Raw genomic sequence first — 16,841 nt, 5'->3', positions numbered from 1 at the left:
TGTGTTTGGAGAAGCATCTGAATCAGTATTTAGTCAATCTCCATTGAAGCCCATACTAAGGCCTTTGGTTTCGGGTTAGCAGCTCTTTAAGTTAGGAGGAGGCAGGTTTGCAGATTTTACAGACCGACACCTGAAGCTGTTAAGTAAAATATATAGTAAGTAAAATATCCTCACCTCCATCTTATCAGCCGATATCTGAATCTTATTGAGAGGACAATATCGGCAAACCAATATATTGGTTTAACCCGAATATTAAGACAAACTTTAAAAAAGCTAGTTGCCAGGTTGTGCTATTAACCCCCTTTTGTACCTAGGACTACTCCAGCCTTCGAATGTTTCTTCTCAAATAGTTCTAACGATTCTTTGTTGTGGATCGTGACACTTGCTTGCTTGGTATAATGATGATATCTGGTCAGGTTGGTGTCATATGGTAAAATGCGGTTGTCGTGTCTGTGTGCAGGATGACCCCATCGGTAACCTGAACACCGCCTTCGAGGTGGCTGAGAAGTTCCTGGACATCCCCAAGATGCTCGACGCTGAAGGTGAGGCGGCGGGGGCGGCGGAGACCGGTTTCTTCCTGTTGATTTAAAGACACTGAAAAAACAGCAGAGCCCGAACCTCTCCTCTTTGTCTTGGTGGCATCAGTCCAGAAACACACTGAAAGCATTTTAAAAGCATCTAATTAAAAGCATCTATTGAAGCATGGATGATCCTGACCTTAAAAACAGAACTGTTTTGTAAGCAAAGGTCCTAAGATGACTCATAACTTTTTAACAGCAGCCTGCAATGAGCTTTATTTCATGCCGGCAATCATTTTGTACGAGACATTTTCTTTTCAAACGGTAGAAGGAAAGTCCTCATCGTAAAAACATCAAAACTCAGGAGGAGAAACTGATGCAGTGTGTATCTGAGACACGTATGGACTTTCATGTGAAGACGTTTTTTTTCCGAATGCTGTGCGATGTTGACGGTGTTTCTCCCCTCAGATATTGTGAACACTCCCAAGCCTGACGAGAAGGCCATCATGACCTACGTGTCCTGCTTCTACCACGCCTTCGCCGGCGCTGAGCAGGTCAGACGCTGCCACATGATTGGCTGTTAGACTGATCGAAAATAAACAATGTAGTAATTGGCTGATTGATTCATTTATATGGTCCTGTATAGTAATAATAATAACAATAACCTTTATTTGCATAGCACCTAGCATAGTACACAACATGCAGCTCAAAGTGTTTTACATCAATAGAAGGCAGATAAAAAAAACGAATGAAGGCTAATTAAAAGCTAATGTGAAAAGGGTTTTAAAGGGTACTATATGGGTTTTTTGGTACTATAAGTTGCTTTGGATAAAATGCCGTATGTTAAAATGTTATTACTTTTTAATTGATTGAAGCAACTGGCACAGAAAATACTGTCAATATGATTTAACAACAGTCCAGATGAATAAATATGACAGATGTCCGTATTATCTCTGTTTTTATTCACAGATCGATTTCACTCCAGTACCTTCATAGTAAATGTATATTAATTGATTTATCTCTTTCTCCCTCTCTCTCTTCCCCTCTCTCTCTCCCTCTCTCTCTCTCCCTCTCTCTTCCTCTCACTCTTCCCCTCTCCCTCTCCCTCTCTCTCTCTCTCCCTCTCTCACTCTTCCCCTCTCCCTCTCCCTCTCTCTCTCCCTCTCTCTCTCTCTTCCCCTCTCCCTCTCTCTCTCTCTCTCTCTCTCTCTCTCTCTCTCTCTCCCTCTCTCTCTCTTCCCCTCTCCCTCTCCCTCTCTCTCTCTCGCTCTCTCTCTCTTCCCCTCTCCCTCTCCCTCTCTCTCTCTCGCTCTCTCTCTCTTCCCCTCTCCCTCTCTCTCTCTCTCTCTCTCTCTCTTCCCCTCTCCCTCTCCCTCTCCCTCTCTCTCTCTCTCTCTCTCTTCCTCTCTCTCTCCCTCTCTCTCTCTCCCTATCTCTCCCTCTCTTTCTCCGACAGGCCGAGACAGCTGCCAACCGTATCTGCAAGGTTCTGGCTGTCAACCAGGAGAACGAGAAACTGATGGAGGAGTACGAGAAGCTGGCCAGCGAGGTGAGAAACCGCTGCAGCCAAACACACTCCCACTCCCCCGGTCTGTCCCACACATCCTCCACTGCACAAACACTCTCTGTTCCAAAAACTTACACAACAGGAACTTTCTCTCTCCTTATTGTTCCACACACTGATTTTTATACAACGGAGCTCTCTAATTACTAAAACAAGCAGCAAAGAACAGTATAGAAATGAAGACAGTATAAACAAACACACACGTGAGCCCAGATGTACAGTGTATAAATGTTTATATATGACACTAGAAAGGCTAGTGGCATTTTGGGGGGTCTAATAGAAGGCCAAATAGGAAAACAATTATTTAATTATTATATGCAATTATTTTAGTCCAAGAAAACACCAAAGACGTTTCGGTCTATAAGACATTCCTCGGTTTCCTTGGAATAAAGTAATTTTTGCAAGTTCAGGCAGTGAGCAGGACTTGTTTTCCTATTTGTTTAAGGTAAATATATATAGTATAACAACTGTTTCCTTGTGTGATTTTGATAATCTAACAAAACTGGTCTCTACAGAAAGCAGGTCTAGGAAAAGTAATGATTGAGACATTTTGAAAGCGATTTTTCAATTCTAAAATTCTGAATAGCCATTAATTGGCCGCGGCTTGGCCTTTATACTGTTAACAGAGAAATGAATGAAGATAAATCCTTCATTTTTGTTACCTCTCGAATGCTTTGCCAACCTGTTCCAGTCATCCTGACCTCTACTGTAAAAACACTTTTCATAGCAGAACTAATACTAAAGACTTTTACATGACACAAGGTTGTGCTGTTAGTAGAAAGGGGAAATGATACAACTCTGTTACAGGACAGAAGTGCAAACACATACAGAATATAAACATTAACATACACTACCAGTCAAAAGTTTGGACACACTTGATTGAATGCACTATGTTTTTCATTCTCTTAAAGCCATTTGGATCTAAAGGCTTCTGCTTAAATGCTTGAAATGTGTTTCTTAGACAAATATAAATAGTGAAGTTGATCCTATGTATGAATTTCTTTCCAAAGCCTTTTGCCTTTCCATCAAGGCAAAGGGCGGCTACTTTAAAGAATCTAAAATATAAGATAGTTTTGATTTGTTTAACACTTTTTTGATCACTGCATAATTTCATTTGTGTTATTTCATAGTTTTGATGTCTTTACTGTTATTCTAAAATATGGAAAATAAAGAAAAATGCGTGTCCAAACTTTTGACTGGTAACGTATATACTGTAATACAAAAATGACCGAACCGCTCCTTTATGTACCTCACCTCTTGATTATCTTCACCCCCCCCCCGTAGCTGCTGGAGTGGATCCGCCGCACCATCCCCTGGCTGGAGAACCGCGCGGCGGAGCAGACCATGCGCGCCATGCAGCAGAAGCTGGAGGATTTCCGCGACTACCGCCGCGTCCACAAGCCGCCCCGCGTCCAGGAGAAATGCCAGCTGGAGATCAACTTCAACACCCTGCAGACCAAGCTGAGGCTCAGCAACAGGCCCGCCTTCATGCCCTCCGAGGGCAAGATGGTGTCGGTGAGCGGGATTTTCACTTTGTTTGGGTGCATATAAAATGATAAAACACAGACAAAGGTGGGAAGGTTAGTGTTTATGGAGGTGAAATGGGAGAAAAAATACACAAGAGATGATAAAAATTGGATGGAAAACATGTTAGAAACACCGAGGTTGGGGTCAATTCACTTTAAAGTCCATTGAAATGTAAATAGAAACCGCATTGCATTTGCTAATGATAGAGCATTCATTCTCAGTTATTTCTCAATGAGTCGGATGTGACAAAATTCTCACGGCAGACATTTTCTTATTTAAATTTTGCTGAAAATCCTACTGCCTGAATTGATTGAATTGAAAGTAAATTGTCCCCAACCCTGACACACACACTCTCTCTCACGTACACACACACACATACACATGCAACAAAGGCCCATCACACACACTCATCATTTCAGACAGTGGGAAACACCATGATGGCACACATACAGTATAATACCAGACCAGCAGTACCCAGTGGGTGGAGTTTTCCCCACAGAACATTACAATAAGTGCCATAAAGCTCAGATAATCACAAGAAAGTATTTGAAAGTCAATTAAGTATTCTTTCTTGTGGCTGAAAACACACCTGAACAGTCTGAACAGTCCTGATACAGTAAACCCCACCCATCCGGCACTCCGAACAGGTTAAAACAAACACTAAAAGTTATTCATCAGTACCCACAAATCACCTCACGTCAGTATTGAGCAAACCTCGGAACGATCAATTCTCCCAAACAGCTGCCAAATAAAACACCCACAAAGCAGTTTAAAATCCCCTGTGACTATAATGACACCCCCCCCCCCCCTCCTCCAGGACATTGCCAACGCGTGGAAGGGTCTGGAGCAGGTGGAGAAGGGCTACGAGGAGTGGCTGCTGACCGAGATCCGCCGCCTGGAGAGACTGGATCACCTGGCAGAGAAGTTCAAGCAGAAGTGCTCCCTGCATGAGAACTGGACCTCAGGTAGGGAGGGGGGAGGGGGAGGAGGGAGGGGGGAGGGGGGTTGGTCTTCACATAGAACACCAAGTCAAGCCCAAGTCAAGTCCAAGTCATTAATGTCAAGTCTAAATGTAGAACAGCAAGTCAAGTCAGAACAAATCAAGAGTCCAGCATCAATTAAATATCTTAAAGAAAACGAAATATCTAGGACTTTTCAATGCAATATGGTTTTAATAGGATAAAAACTTGGTAAGAGCATCATGAGTTTGATTTCTATAATCAGTTTCAACTTCAATAAATTCAATCGTTCCATACAAATTCAGAGAACAGAATTTAAATTCAGTCGTCTGCTGGAACAAATCTCATCACTTTCAATCTGAGTCATTTACACAAACACAAGATCTCAAATCAAGACTTTAGAAACCTTTTCAAGTCATCAAAGTACAAGTCAAAGTCAAGTCCCAAGTCACCAGAACCCAAGTCAAGTCTCAAGTCTTCTCTTCATGCATCATGTCTCAAGGAAGTCATGTGTTCATGTGGATTTCCTCCCACAGTCTAAAAACATGCAGGTGGATTGGATTGAATGAGAGGGTGAATAATAATAGTCTGTCTATCTGTGTTTGCCCTGTGATGGCTGCCCCAATGCATGCTGGGATAGGCTCCAGCCCGCCATGACACTGAAAAGGAGATAGTGAGTAAAGAAAATTAATTTTTGAAGGAGGAAAAATTGTGAAAGAAAGATTAAAGAACAAAAAGCCTACAGGCGAAACGTTGTCTCTTCAGTTTGCCAAGCTGTATATTTCTTATTTTAAAACGTGTAAAATAAATCAATCAAGATATCTTTTTGAAAGTGCGGGTTTCCCTTTCTTTCTCTTTTTTTTGTTCTTGAAGGAAAGATTAAAGAAACGGATATTGGAGGGTTTTCTGGTTTAAAATCTGGACTTTGACCTTTTGCAGCCTGTCGCTCCCTCGTCTCTCCTCCATCTTTACTGCCTCTCTCCACTCTACACCGTCTAATAAGGAACAAAATGCCATAAAATAATCATAAAAAGAAATAATTGATAAAATCACAATCATAAAATTATATAGAGGGATAAAATTCTATTGAGTGATTTATGGAGATGTTAAATAGATATTAAAACGTGATAGCGAGTCAGAGAAAGGGAGGAAGACAAAAGGTCAGAGGAGGACAGACTGAAACGAGAGCCATGTAAAGTTGGAGGCTCGTAACCTTTTTTTCTTTTATATTTTGAAAATTACATATTACGACTATCTTAACCAAAAATATCTCGATACACAATATTATCACGATAATTATTAATAGGATGAAAATCTTAAAAACAGCACTAATGTAATGTAACACTTTTAATGTAAGAGTGTAGAACAGACAGTATGTAAAATATTTATGTAAAATATTTGAAATTTTTCTTAAAAAAATAAATTATAAAATGCAGATTTAGCTTATAAAAAATGCAAGGATAATCAAATAAGAAATCAATAATAATCAAATAATAAATGTAAATATTTAGTTTTTCAGAATATAGAACATACAAACTTAACATAACACAAAAAAAACAAAAAAAACAAGGTAGAGACAATTAGACCAATTTCATGATTTCAGTTCCAATTCATCATATCTGTATTTATACCTTTCCATTGTTGGAAGCTCATAATCTTGACTTTCCACTGTGAAAAGTGTCTGTCAAAATGCTCCCACTCCACATCAAGCTAACGTGTGTGTGTGTGTGTGTGTGTGTGTGTGTGTGTTCCAGGTAAGGAGGAGCTGCTGTCCCAGAAGGACTTCGAGTCGGCCTCCCTGATGGAGATCAGGGCCCTGATGAGGAAGCACGAGGCCTTCGAGAGCGACCTGGCCGCCCACCAGGACAGAGTGGAGCAGATCGCCGCCATCGCCCAGGAGCTCAAGTGAGGAGGGGGGGGGGAGAGGAAGGGAGGGAGGGGGGAGAGGGGGGGGTTTCACTGATGGTGAAACCAAAAGAAAGAGACAAGAGAGAAGGAAGTGTTGAGGAGCAACGGAGGGAAAACTGGCACAAACTTACCTTCACTTTTAAGCTGATGTCATAGTTTTTCCACATTTTTCACATTTTAGAATAACAGTAAAGACGTCAAAACTGTGAAATAACACAAATGGAATTATGCAGTGACCAAAAAAGTGTTAAACAAATCAAAACTATCTTATATTTTAGATTCTTTAAAGTAGCCGCCCTTTGCCTTGATGGAAAGGCACAGGCTTTGGAAAGAAATTCATACATAGGATCAACTTCACTATTTATATTTGTCGAAGAGACAAATTTCAAGCATTTAAGCATAAGACTTTAGATCAAAATGGATTTAAGAGAATGAAGAACATAGTACATTCAATCAGGTGTCCAATCTTGTGACTGGTAGTGTACACTACGGTAAAAAAACAATAACCGCCCCTAATTTTTAGTCTCGTCTGTCATCATTGATGTTTTTCCCCAAAAGGGGGAGCGCTCCAATAAATTGTTATATTCACTTTATTTGAGACGTATTTTACTTTATTTTAGATGCTGTCGTTTTGATTTTTATTTGTGCTGTTTAAGATTATCGTAATAATCGTAATATGTAATTTTCATATTGGCACAGGTCTAATCACTGCTAAGGAGAGATAGAGGATAGAGAGAAGGGAGTTCAGTAATGGAAGGATGGAAGGAGAGATGAGGAGAAAGAAAGGGGGAAAAAGGAAGAGGAGAGAGATTATGTCAGAATTCAGTTGAGATGAAGGGAGGCAGGGACCTGGAGGCTGATGGGGAAACCGTAGGAGGGATAGGAGCGGAGCGAGGGAGCGATTGAAGTGCGGCGGCGGCGGCGGCAGAGACGTGACGCGGATGTGATTAAAGTGAAGAACAAAAGACAGCAACAGATGAGTGAAAAGCATGTTAATGAGAGGGATGAGGAGATGAAAGGACGGCTCACGAAGGAGCAGAAACCTCTGATCTTGCTAATCTTCATTCCTCGCCACTCCCAAGGGGAGAGCAGATACTGACGGTTTTGATTTCCTGGATACTACATACAATATAATATCAAGTGTTTCATTCCAAAATTCAGAAACATAGATGACTTCATCCTCAAAAGCGTAACTGTTTTGTAAGTAAAGGTCTTTAGATGATTCGTAACCTTAGCAGCGGTTGGGTAGCAACAGGATACTTGTAACAGCGTTATTAATGTTAAATACAAAAAAAAGTAACTATTCTGTTACGTTACCTAAAAAAATAATGTATTCTGACTGTAGATACATTGTAAAAAATAAGGGAATAAAATGAAAGCGAGAAACTCCATTTAAATAGTCTTTATAAAATGTGGCACAGAAGAAAATTTGTGTTTGCTTGTAAACCTAAAAATACATTTCCATACACAACTTTGTAATTTTTCACTTTTTCTTATCTGAACCAGTATTTTAAGTATCTGAAAGTAACTGAAAGTAATCAGAATACATTAGTGAGTGTGGGTAATTCCTTGCATTACATTACTGGTTCAAATTTAACGCAGTAACTAGTAATCGTAAAGGAATACATTTTTAAAATAACCTCCCCAACCCTGCTAAATAGTGAACTTTAATGTGTTTTACATTCATGCCAGTATTTCTTTCAAATGGTAAATAACTCATTTTGGAAAGGAACTCTCCTATTTTAAATATAGGTGGAAATTTGATATTTATCTGATGTTAGATTTCTATGCTCATGAGTATAGATTACTGACAGTGTTGTGTGTCCCCCCCCCCCCCCCCTCCTCCCAGTGAGCTGGACTACCATGATGCTGCCACAGTGAACGGCCGCTGCCAGGGCATCTGTGACCAGTGGGACAACCTGGGCACCCTGACCCAGAAGAGGAGGGACTCACTGGAGGTATGTCCTGCAACACACACTTATGAACTATTGAACTATGAACAAAAATATGACAGTACAGTAGTTAGATTTTTTTATGCTACTGCTCTTTCATGACTTTGGAGCTGTAAAATTCCACTTGATTTTTTGGTCAAAACTGAGTTATTCCTATAAAATTGCTCCAGCAACAGTCCTTAACTAGAGGGTGGAGTTAGATTTTTGAACTAACTCCTGTGTCCCCCCCCCCCCCCCCCCCCCCAGCGTGTGGAGAAGCTGTGGGAGACCATCGACCAGCTGTACCTGGAGTTCGCCAAGAGGGCGGCGCCTTTCAACAACTGGATGGACGGAGCCATGGAGGACCTGCAGGACATGTTCATCGTCCACAGCATCGAGGAGATCCAGGTACACACACACTGCCCAGGCATCAACACACACAGGGTGTCATATCATCATACTGTATATACAGTATGTATCAAGTCAAATGAAAAAAATTTTCCTGGGGTCATGGTGCATTTCAAATAAGAGTTAAGATAAGATACATTCAGAATCACAATTAGTTTTATTTTATTTCAGTAAGTTTGCACATGCATACATGGAATTCGACTTGACGGGCTGCTCAAGATTATAAAAACCTTGTATGTAAAACATTTAAAAAGTAGAAATTAGGGAATTAGGTGTCTTTTTAAGGTAGTATATAAGTAAAGTAGTATATAAAATGTATGCAAATATAAAAATGACTATATAACAAGATTAAAAATTGAAATTTAAGAAACAGGACTCTTATCTATACACTATGCACACATGGTTCTTTGTTGGATCCTCATTGATTCCACTGATGGGAAGCTATGGAAGTCAGTAATAAAGAAAATAAAGAATAACTTAAAATATATACAGTTCTAGATAATATTGCATTGGGTTCCAGAGTATAAATGGGTTTAATTATTATAGTGCTTGAAACATAACACAACAGTGCAAGTCTAGTTCATGCATCAGAACTGGGAATTAAAATATTGAAATAACAACAGTAGCAGTGTAAGTAAATACAGTTCGTCCGTCTTCCTCATCTACTCTTCCTGCGTTCTTCTTCTGCTGTCCAGAGTCTGATCACAGCTCACGACCAGTTCAAGGCCACTCTGCCCGAAGCCGACAAGGAGCGCATGGCCACCATGGGCATCCAGAACGAGATCCTGAAGATCGCCCAGACCTACGGCATCAAGCTGTCCGGAATCAACCCCTACACCAACCTCAGCCCCCAGGACATCAGCAACAAGTGGGACGCTGTGAGTCCGACCAAACGCACCCAGAACCACAATTTGGGATTCGCGGGACTGTCTCTTACATTCACAGTTTTTTTTTTCTAGTTTGGCTGCGAGTCGATGTTGTGTGAACTGGAAGTGTCAGCCTGACCCACAGTCTGTCCGCTGCATTTGGTCATCTGGCTAATAATAAGCACATACATAGCGACGGGTCAGAAATAGTGCTGTATATTTAGGCTGGAGTGTCACTTCATACCTCTAGCTACAAGCTCTCAGGGGAAATCAAAATAACTTGTCAGTGCAGCGTCAGTTTGACACACATCTGACCATCTGGGCTGTTTCCTCCAGAATAAAAACAAGCAGATTGTTGTTTCTGTGGATGGAAACCAGGAAACAACTAGTTGCTTTATCACTGGAAGAGCTGACAATAGACAGTCCAGTGCTGATAGTCGACTTTCTATCAAGTGACTAGAATGTGTCACTAAAAGTCTGATACTCACAATACTGAGAAAAGTATATCTGTAGATATTCAGTAACTGGGTTAGGGTTAATCTTAGTGTTGAGGTTAGGGTCACATTGTCTGTAGATGCAGCAAAAAAGTAAGAGACACTTTGCTGAACATCTGCTTTTGTCACCTGATAGTTGAGAATCAACACTGGACTGTGCAAATAAAGTGTTAAAGAAAAATTAACTCATGTTCTGTTACCTGGGTTATACAGGGGTTGCATAAAATAACAGTCAGGTATATTTTTGAGTCTAGCTGGTTAGAAGATCACAACTAAATTTACTGCTGTTGAAATTAGGGCTGAAACTAACGATTTTCATTGATTTGACTGATTAATCTATGGGGGTTTTTTTAGATTCATTTTTTTATCGTTTAGTCTATAAAATGTCAGAAATAATGACAAATGCCCATCACAAGTTACCAGAGCCCAAAGTGATTCTTAAAATGCTTTTGTAATGATATGAAACAGAGAAAAGCAGCAAATCCTAGCATTTGTAAAGCTGTAACCAGCTAATGTTTGGTATTTTTACTTGACTGAAACGATTAATCAATTATCAAAACTATGATCGATACATTTTTTGTCAGTCTGAAATTAGTTGAATTCCTCATCTTTGACTCCTGACTCCCTGTGTGATGTGCCTCCTCTCCTGCAGGTGAAGCACCTTGTGCCCCTCAGAGACCAAATGCTCCAGGAGGAGGTGGCCAGACAGCAGGCCAACGAGAGGCTGAGACGCCAGTTTGCTGCCCAGGCCAACATCATTGGACCCTGGATTCAAACCAAGATGGAGGTACAGTGTGTCTGTAACGCCGCACCAGACCAGCAGTGATAGACATGGAAACTGCCAACGTGCTTGTGTGAGGTGTTGCAGTGCGATGTGAGGAGAGCAGCACCGCTGATCGCTCACAGTCGCTGTTCAGAGTCAGAACCAGAAACTATTTAATCGGCAGATATAAGAAATGTACAGTAATTTGTCCTGGTGACGCTGGTGCATGGATACACTGACAAGTAGAGTTTCACAATAAGAAGATGATGATACTTTAGTGAAAAGGCAAATTAATTTGTTGCAGCAGCAGCAGCAAAAGTAATAGGATTCAGGAAGGAAAAAGAAAATAGAAACACACAAATATAATATAAAATAGGCAATAAAAACAGTAGAAATAATAACAATAAAAGCAATATACAATAAAATAAGATGTAAATGATTTTGGGATTGTGTAAACATATGCTGCAATTTCTACACTTTGACTTTGAGTTTGATTTGGGAACAGATTATTGGATTATTTACATGTAAGGAGTTACTTACAGATGTTGCTAATGGTCTCAATTTCTTACTTAAAAACCGATTAACAGATGAAATATGAGCAGTACATACAAGATATACATATAAATAGATATATAAGTACATATAAATATACATACTTGCACACATTGTATAAGGACAACAGGACTGCATATACAGCACAAAGGGACTGTAAGGTTTATGACAGACAGCAGACTATACATTCTACTAAACATACGTAACAATCAACACTCACTAACTACAGTTTAGGACTTCATTTTCATTCTGATGTCCTCTTTCTCTCCCTGCGTTCCCCCCCCTGCACCCCTGCAGGAGATCGGCCACGTGTCCGTGGACATCGCCGGCTCCCTGGAGGAACAGATGAACAACCTGAAGCAGTACGAGCAGAACATCATCAACTACAAATCCAACATCGACAAGCTGGAGGGAGACCACCAGCTCAGCCAGGAGTCCCTCATCTTCGACAACAAGCACACCAACTACACCATGGAGGTACGGCACACACACACACACACACACACACACACACACACACACACACACACACACACACACATATTCACACTTAAACATCCCGGTTGACCTCTCTTTCTCCTTCCCTTCCTCACTCCCTTGCTTAAAGTGTGTTACCTCCATACTAGAGCTGGGCGATATATCGTAAAATATCGATATCAAGATATGAGACTAGATATCGTCTGGGATTTTGATTTATCGTAATATTGTGAAATAACTTCTTAAAGGCTGCGTTACAGTAAAGTGACACAATTTTCTGAACTTATCAGCTTGTTCTGGCTGAGTAAAATGAACAATGATTGGCTTTACCTGCTCATCATATCCATATTACTTATTACTGATTACACATTACTGATTACTAATGATCATTATTCATTTTCAAAAATTTTCCTGTGTGTAAATATCTCATGAAAGCACGAATACTCATCCCCAAAATATCGTCGCATTATCGATATCGAGGTATTTGTTCTAAAATATTGTGATGTTTTAGACCTCTAGTTTTTTCGCTAACCCTCCTCCCTCTCTCTCCCTCTCTCTCCCTCCGTCCCTGCAGCACATCCGCGTCGGCTGGGAACAGCTGCTCACCACCATCGCCAGAACCATCAACGAGGTGGAGAACCAGATCCTGACCCGCGACGCCAAGGGCATCAGCCAGGAGCAGCTCAACGAGTTCAGAGCCTCCTTCAACCACTTCGACAGGGTGAGGCGTTCACTGCACTCAACAAAAAAAAAAGAAGAATTCCTGACCATATGTGGCCTGGATCTTTTTTTTTTTTTTTTTTTTCCTTATTTGACAGGGACAGAGCATATTCATTAACATTGTTGTAAATGCGGTGGGGTCAGCCAAAGTTGGCTCACATTCAGCCTTACCCCTCGGCCAGATGGTAAAAATAAATACTAAACTTAGAAGCAAAGGTTAGAAAGACACAGAGGCATGCATAGAAAAACAGCACATCAACCACAAGAAAGATCTGACCTTTTCACTGATGTGGAAAAAGATGGAATTGGGTATTCTTGGAGTCAGATATGCATGTCTCAAATCTGATATTTGGCCATGACATGTCTTATGTTTTTGCAAGGTTAGATTAGACATTTTTAACCTTAAAAATGTAGTCAGAGTTAAGTAACTCAGTGCAGCATGACGAAGGTGTTCAGGCTTAGTTTCTCATGGTCAAAGCAGCTATTCAAGCAAAGTTACAGTAGCTGAAATAAACCTTTCAGTATGTCTTTCAAGAAATGTTAAGGCATTCATCTGTTCATCATGCTAGCCCCAGTGATAAACTGAAACGTGAGCCTGATTCCTGTGATCAAAGGCAGCACACCAGGGATTTCATCATGCAGTATCAGATTATAACTGTTTATGTGTTCAGTTGATCCAACAACACTCTGTGTTTCCTTTGCAGAAGAGAAACGGCATGATGGACCCAGACGACTTCCGTGCCTGCCTCATCTCCATGGGTTACGATCTGGTAAATACAAACAATAAATTTACCCTCAGTGGACAAACTCTTCCTAAATCCTACAAAAGATTTCCTCCCTTCATCTACATGTCCCCTGTATATAATGATTTAAGTGGATGTAAAAAGTGACGTTTAAAGACCAAGTCATTCACTGTTCACTATTTTATTATTTAATCAATCACATATACAGTTAAGTGCATTGTTGTTCCATCAATGTACTATGTAACATATGAAAAAAACAGTGAAGCTAATAGGTCCTGTTCTGTGCTGCTGTCCTACAGGGTGAGGTGGAGTTTGCCCGCATCATGACCCTGGTGGACTCCAACAACACAGGTGTGGTGACCTTCCAGGCCTTCATCGACTTCATGACCCGCGAAACCGCCGAGACCGACACCGCAGAGCAGGTCATGGCCTCCTTCAAGATCCTGGCCTCCGACAAGGTAAGAAGATGACTAAACTACAGTATTGTCCTTCTGTACGGCTCCATTGTCCGTTACATACGGATTAAACAACATGATGATTTGGTTTCGATTAGGTTTGTCCCACACTTAAACGCTCATAGATCGATTGTTTCAGTAATTTATTCTCTTACTTAAGCATAATGCGAGTAATAATCATGTATTTTACCAATACACAGCATCTGATAGCATACAAAAGTCAAAAGTCTGGACACACCTGATTGAATGTTCTATGTTTTTCATTCTCTTAAAGCCATTTGGTCTAAAGGCTTATGCTTAAATGCTTCAAATTTAGTTTTTTAGACAAATATAAATAGTGAAGTTGATCCTATGTATGAATTTCTTTCCAAAGCCTTTGCCTTTCCATCAAGGCAAAGGGCGGCTACTTTAAAGAATCTAAAATATAAGATAGTTTTGATTTGTTTAACACTTTTTTGGTCACTGCATAATTCAATTTGTGTCATTTCATAGTTTTGATGTCTTTACTATTATTCTAAAATGTGGAAAATAGTCAAAATAAAGAAAAATACGTGTCCAACCTTTTGACTGGTAGTGTAGATGTCAAGTGGGCAACCTCCCATTACAGGTGTTTGGTTGAATTAGACCAACAACACCTAGAGAAGACTCAACATTTTCACAATAGAGATGAGTGAGCTAACTAGAGCATAAATCCAAGAGAAAAGTCTAGTGAAGAGATATCACCATGCTAAATACTATAGTAATACTGCTTTGTCATTTGCTTTTTTGGCTTGAGAACAAGCAAAAACCACTAGCCTTCGTAACTGAAATGCCTTGCGATGCCAAATGCTCACTCAACACTGCCAGTGGGTTGGAAGTTTTTGTTCCAAAACGGAGTACGAGCCAGAAAGTGAGTTTTGAAAGCCAGAAGTCTCAGCACCTGGTGAAGTAATGGTTGAGTCACTGGTATTAATCAACAACCCTATCAACCCCCTGCAGATATATGATGGTATTTGTGCTATGGGACGGTAAAAATCTTCCTTGTTGCCCCTTTAAATCGCGCCCCGTCTCCTCCCCTCCCCAGTCCTACATCACAGTGGACGAGCTGCGCAGGGAGCTGCCCCCGGAGCAGGCCGAGTACTGCATCAGCCGCATGACCAGGTACATCGGAGCCGACGGCCCCTCCGGCGCCCTGGACTACATCTCCTTCTCCAGCGCCCTCTACGGAGAGAGCGACTTATAAACAAAGCCCCTTCTCTTCCTCTCCTCCTCCTCCTCTTCCTCCTCCTCCTCCTCTCATCCCTTTATCCCCAGCTCCCCCCCTCTTTCTCCTATGTGGAGAGAGCGATTTAAACCCTTCCCCTCTCCCTCTATCCGCTTTGTTCTTATCATTATTTCTCTTTCAGATCTTATGTTCTTCCCTTATATTTATCCCCCTCCCGATCCTTCCCATGCCCCCCCCCCCCCCTTTCATCCCCAGATTCACTGCCCAGAGAGGGCGAGAGCGGCAGGCTTTGCTCAAATCTCAGAGAATCTCATTTCTGTTACATTGCCTTTGAAAACCAGGCATGTGCCAGGTATTGCACTGAACTTATGTGAGCAGCAGGCACGTATAACACACCTGCCTTTAAGAGAGATCAGACAGAAGGAGGTCGGGAGGGAGAACGGAAGAAGTCACGAAAAAAAATCTTAAAAGTCAATTTTGAGCAAAGCCTCCCGCTCTTCACCTCTCCTACCCTCAGATGACATATTTTTTGTAGAAGGGTAATTAAAGAAAAAAACATGGAAAAAAAAAAAAAGCAGTTGGTTGGTCCGTTGGCTTGGTTGGTTGTGTATTTGTGCAGATGCATGCTATGTTTAAGTGTAGAAACGCTGTCTTTGTGAGCCGATGAGTCGTCGGCTCTTCCTTAATCCTGAAAAAAAACCTTCCGAACCTCCGAAGCGAGCGAGCGAGCGCGCCGCCGTCGTTGGGAGGCTGTTACACGTCAGTCGGTAGAGGAGGGAATCCCAGCAGGGCTTGAACCAGCAAATCAGGTGCTATGATGTTACAAAGCCAGTCTAACGCTACGAGTTCTCACTCTGACAGAACTACCACCGCACTGTGAAACCTGAATGTTATGTTAGCACTAGTCAGTATAGATTACATTTAACCGGGAGATCTTAGGAAGCTTAGGATCAAACGGAAAAGGGGGATGTGAGCGCCTAAACTTTATGCCTGTGAAGCACCTGCTGATAGGAGACCGAACACTGAATATTGAGATGAAGACGAACCCCCCCCCCCCCGACAGAAAGAAAGAGAGGGAGCGACCCAGAGCAAAGCGGTTAAATGAAATGTGGAGGGGGGGGGTTAAAAAAAAAAAAAAAAAGGAGAGGCCATGGCTGGATGGGGACTCGGGAACGAAGACAGAAGGACACACGGGTACGGCCAGAGGGGACGATCCCACGCGCCTCTCTCCTCTCTCTCCTCCCTCTCTCCTTGCAGTTAGGGAGGCGGCTCGGCTCATTTAAAATCCCGTAGAATCCTACGGAGGTGATTTTGTGCGCCACGGAGGCGGGAGAGAGACAGAGAGAGGCGTCGAGCAGCGACAGACAACAGGGCGTCAGGAAAGTTCTGCAGGAAAATAGAAGAATCGGTACCGTACGTGGGACCATAGCAGGCCTATGTCAGCGAGTAAGCATATAGGGTTTTGGTCCCATTTTAAAAGACAGGTCAGCCATGATATGAGACGCAGCAGTGCGAGTCGACTCCTCCCCAGTGCATGATGGTGATTTATTTTTCTTTCTTTCTCTCTCTCTCTCTCTATTCATCTGTGCTCCATTCTACTTCTCCTCCTCCTCCTCCTCCTCCTCCCTCCCTCTTCCCCCCCAAAGTCACTCTGTCTGTCATCACCGATGCCACACAAGCTCACTTTCACACGAATCGGTTTCAAAGTTTAAAAACCACACCTTGGAATAAAAAAGGAAAATTATATTACTA

General features: G+C 41.6%; 1 protein-coding gene across 1 annotated transcript in view; it reads left to right on the top strand.

Moving 5' to 3' along the window:
• The window catches only part of actn3b (actinin alpha 3b), a 42,739-nt gene extending 25,898 nt beyond the window's left edge, over positions 1 to 16,841 (top strand). Inside the window, exons 7-21 of the mRNA XM_071918067.2 lie at positions 461 to 542; positions 987 to 1,072; positions 1,975 to 2,067; positions 3,367 to 3,597; positions 4,427 to 4,574; positions 6,323 to 6,473; positions 8,326 to 8,434; positions 8,675 to 8,815; positions 9,511 to 9,693; positions 10,828 to 10,962; positions 11,788 to 11,967; positions 12,542 to 12,688; positions 13,392 to 13,457; positions 13,730 to 13,888; positions 14,949 to 16,841. Coding sequence (XP_071774168.1) covers positions 461 to 542; positions 987 to 1,072; positions 1,975 to 2,067; positions 3,367 to 3,597; positions 4,427 to 4,574; positions 6,323 to 6,473; positions 8,326 to 8,434; positions 8,675 to 8,815; positions 9,511 to 9,693; positions 10,828 to 10,962; positions 11,788 to 11,967; positions 12,542 to 12,688; positions 13,392 to 13,457; positions 13,730 to 13,888; positions 14,949 to 15,107 — 2,070 coding nt within the window. The 3' untranslated portion in view covers positions 15,108 to 16,841. The remainder of the gene's footprint in view (positions 1 to 460; positions 543 to 986; positions 1,073 to 1,974; positions 2,068 to 3,366; positions 3,598 to 4,426; positions 4,575 to 6,322; positions 6,474 to 8,325; positions 8,435 to 8,674; positions 8,816 to 9,510; positions 9,694 to 10,827; positions 10,963 to 11,787; positions 11,968 to 12,541; positions 12,689 to 13,391; positions 13,458 to 13,729; positions 13,889 to 14,948) is intronic.

The sequence above is a fragment of the Centroberyx gerrardi genome, chromosome 23, assembly GCF_048128805.1.
Source record: "Centroberyx gerrardi isolate f3 chromosome 23, fCenGer3.hap1.cur.20231027, whole genome shotgun sequence".
NCBI classification, from domain to species: Eukaryota; Metazoa; Chordata; class Actinopteri; order Beryciformes; family Berycidae; genus Centroberyx; species Centroberyx gerrardi.
The sequence above is the reverse complement of the archived record's forward strand: the minus strand, read 5'-3'. Positions and strand labels throughout refer to the sequence as shown.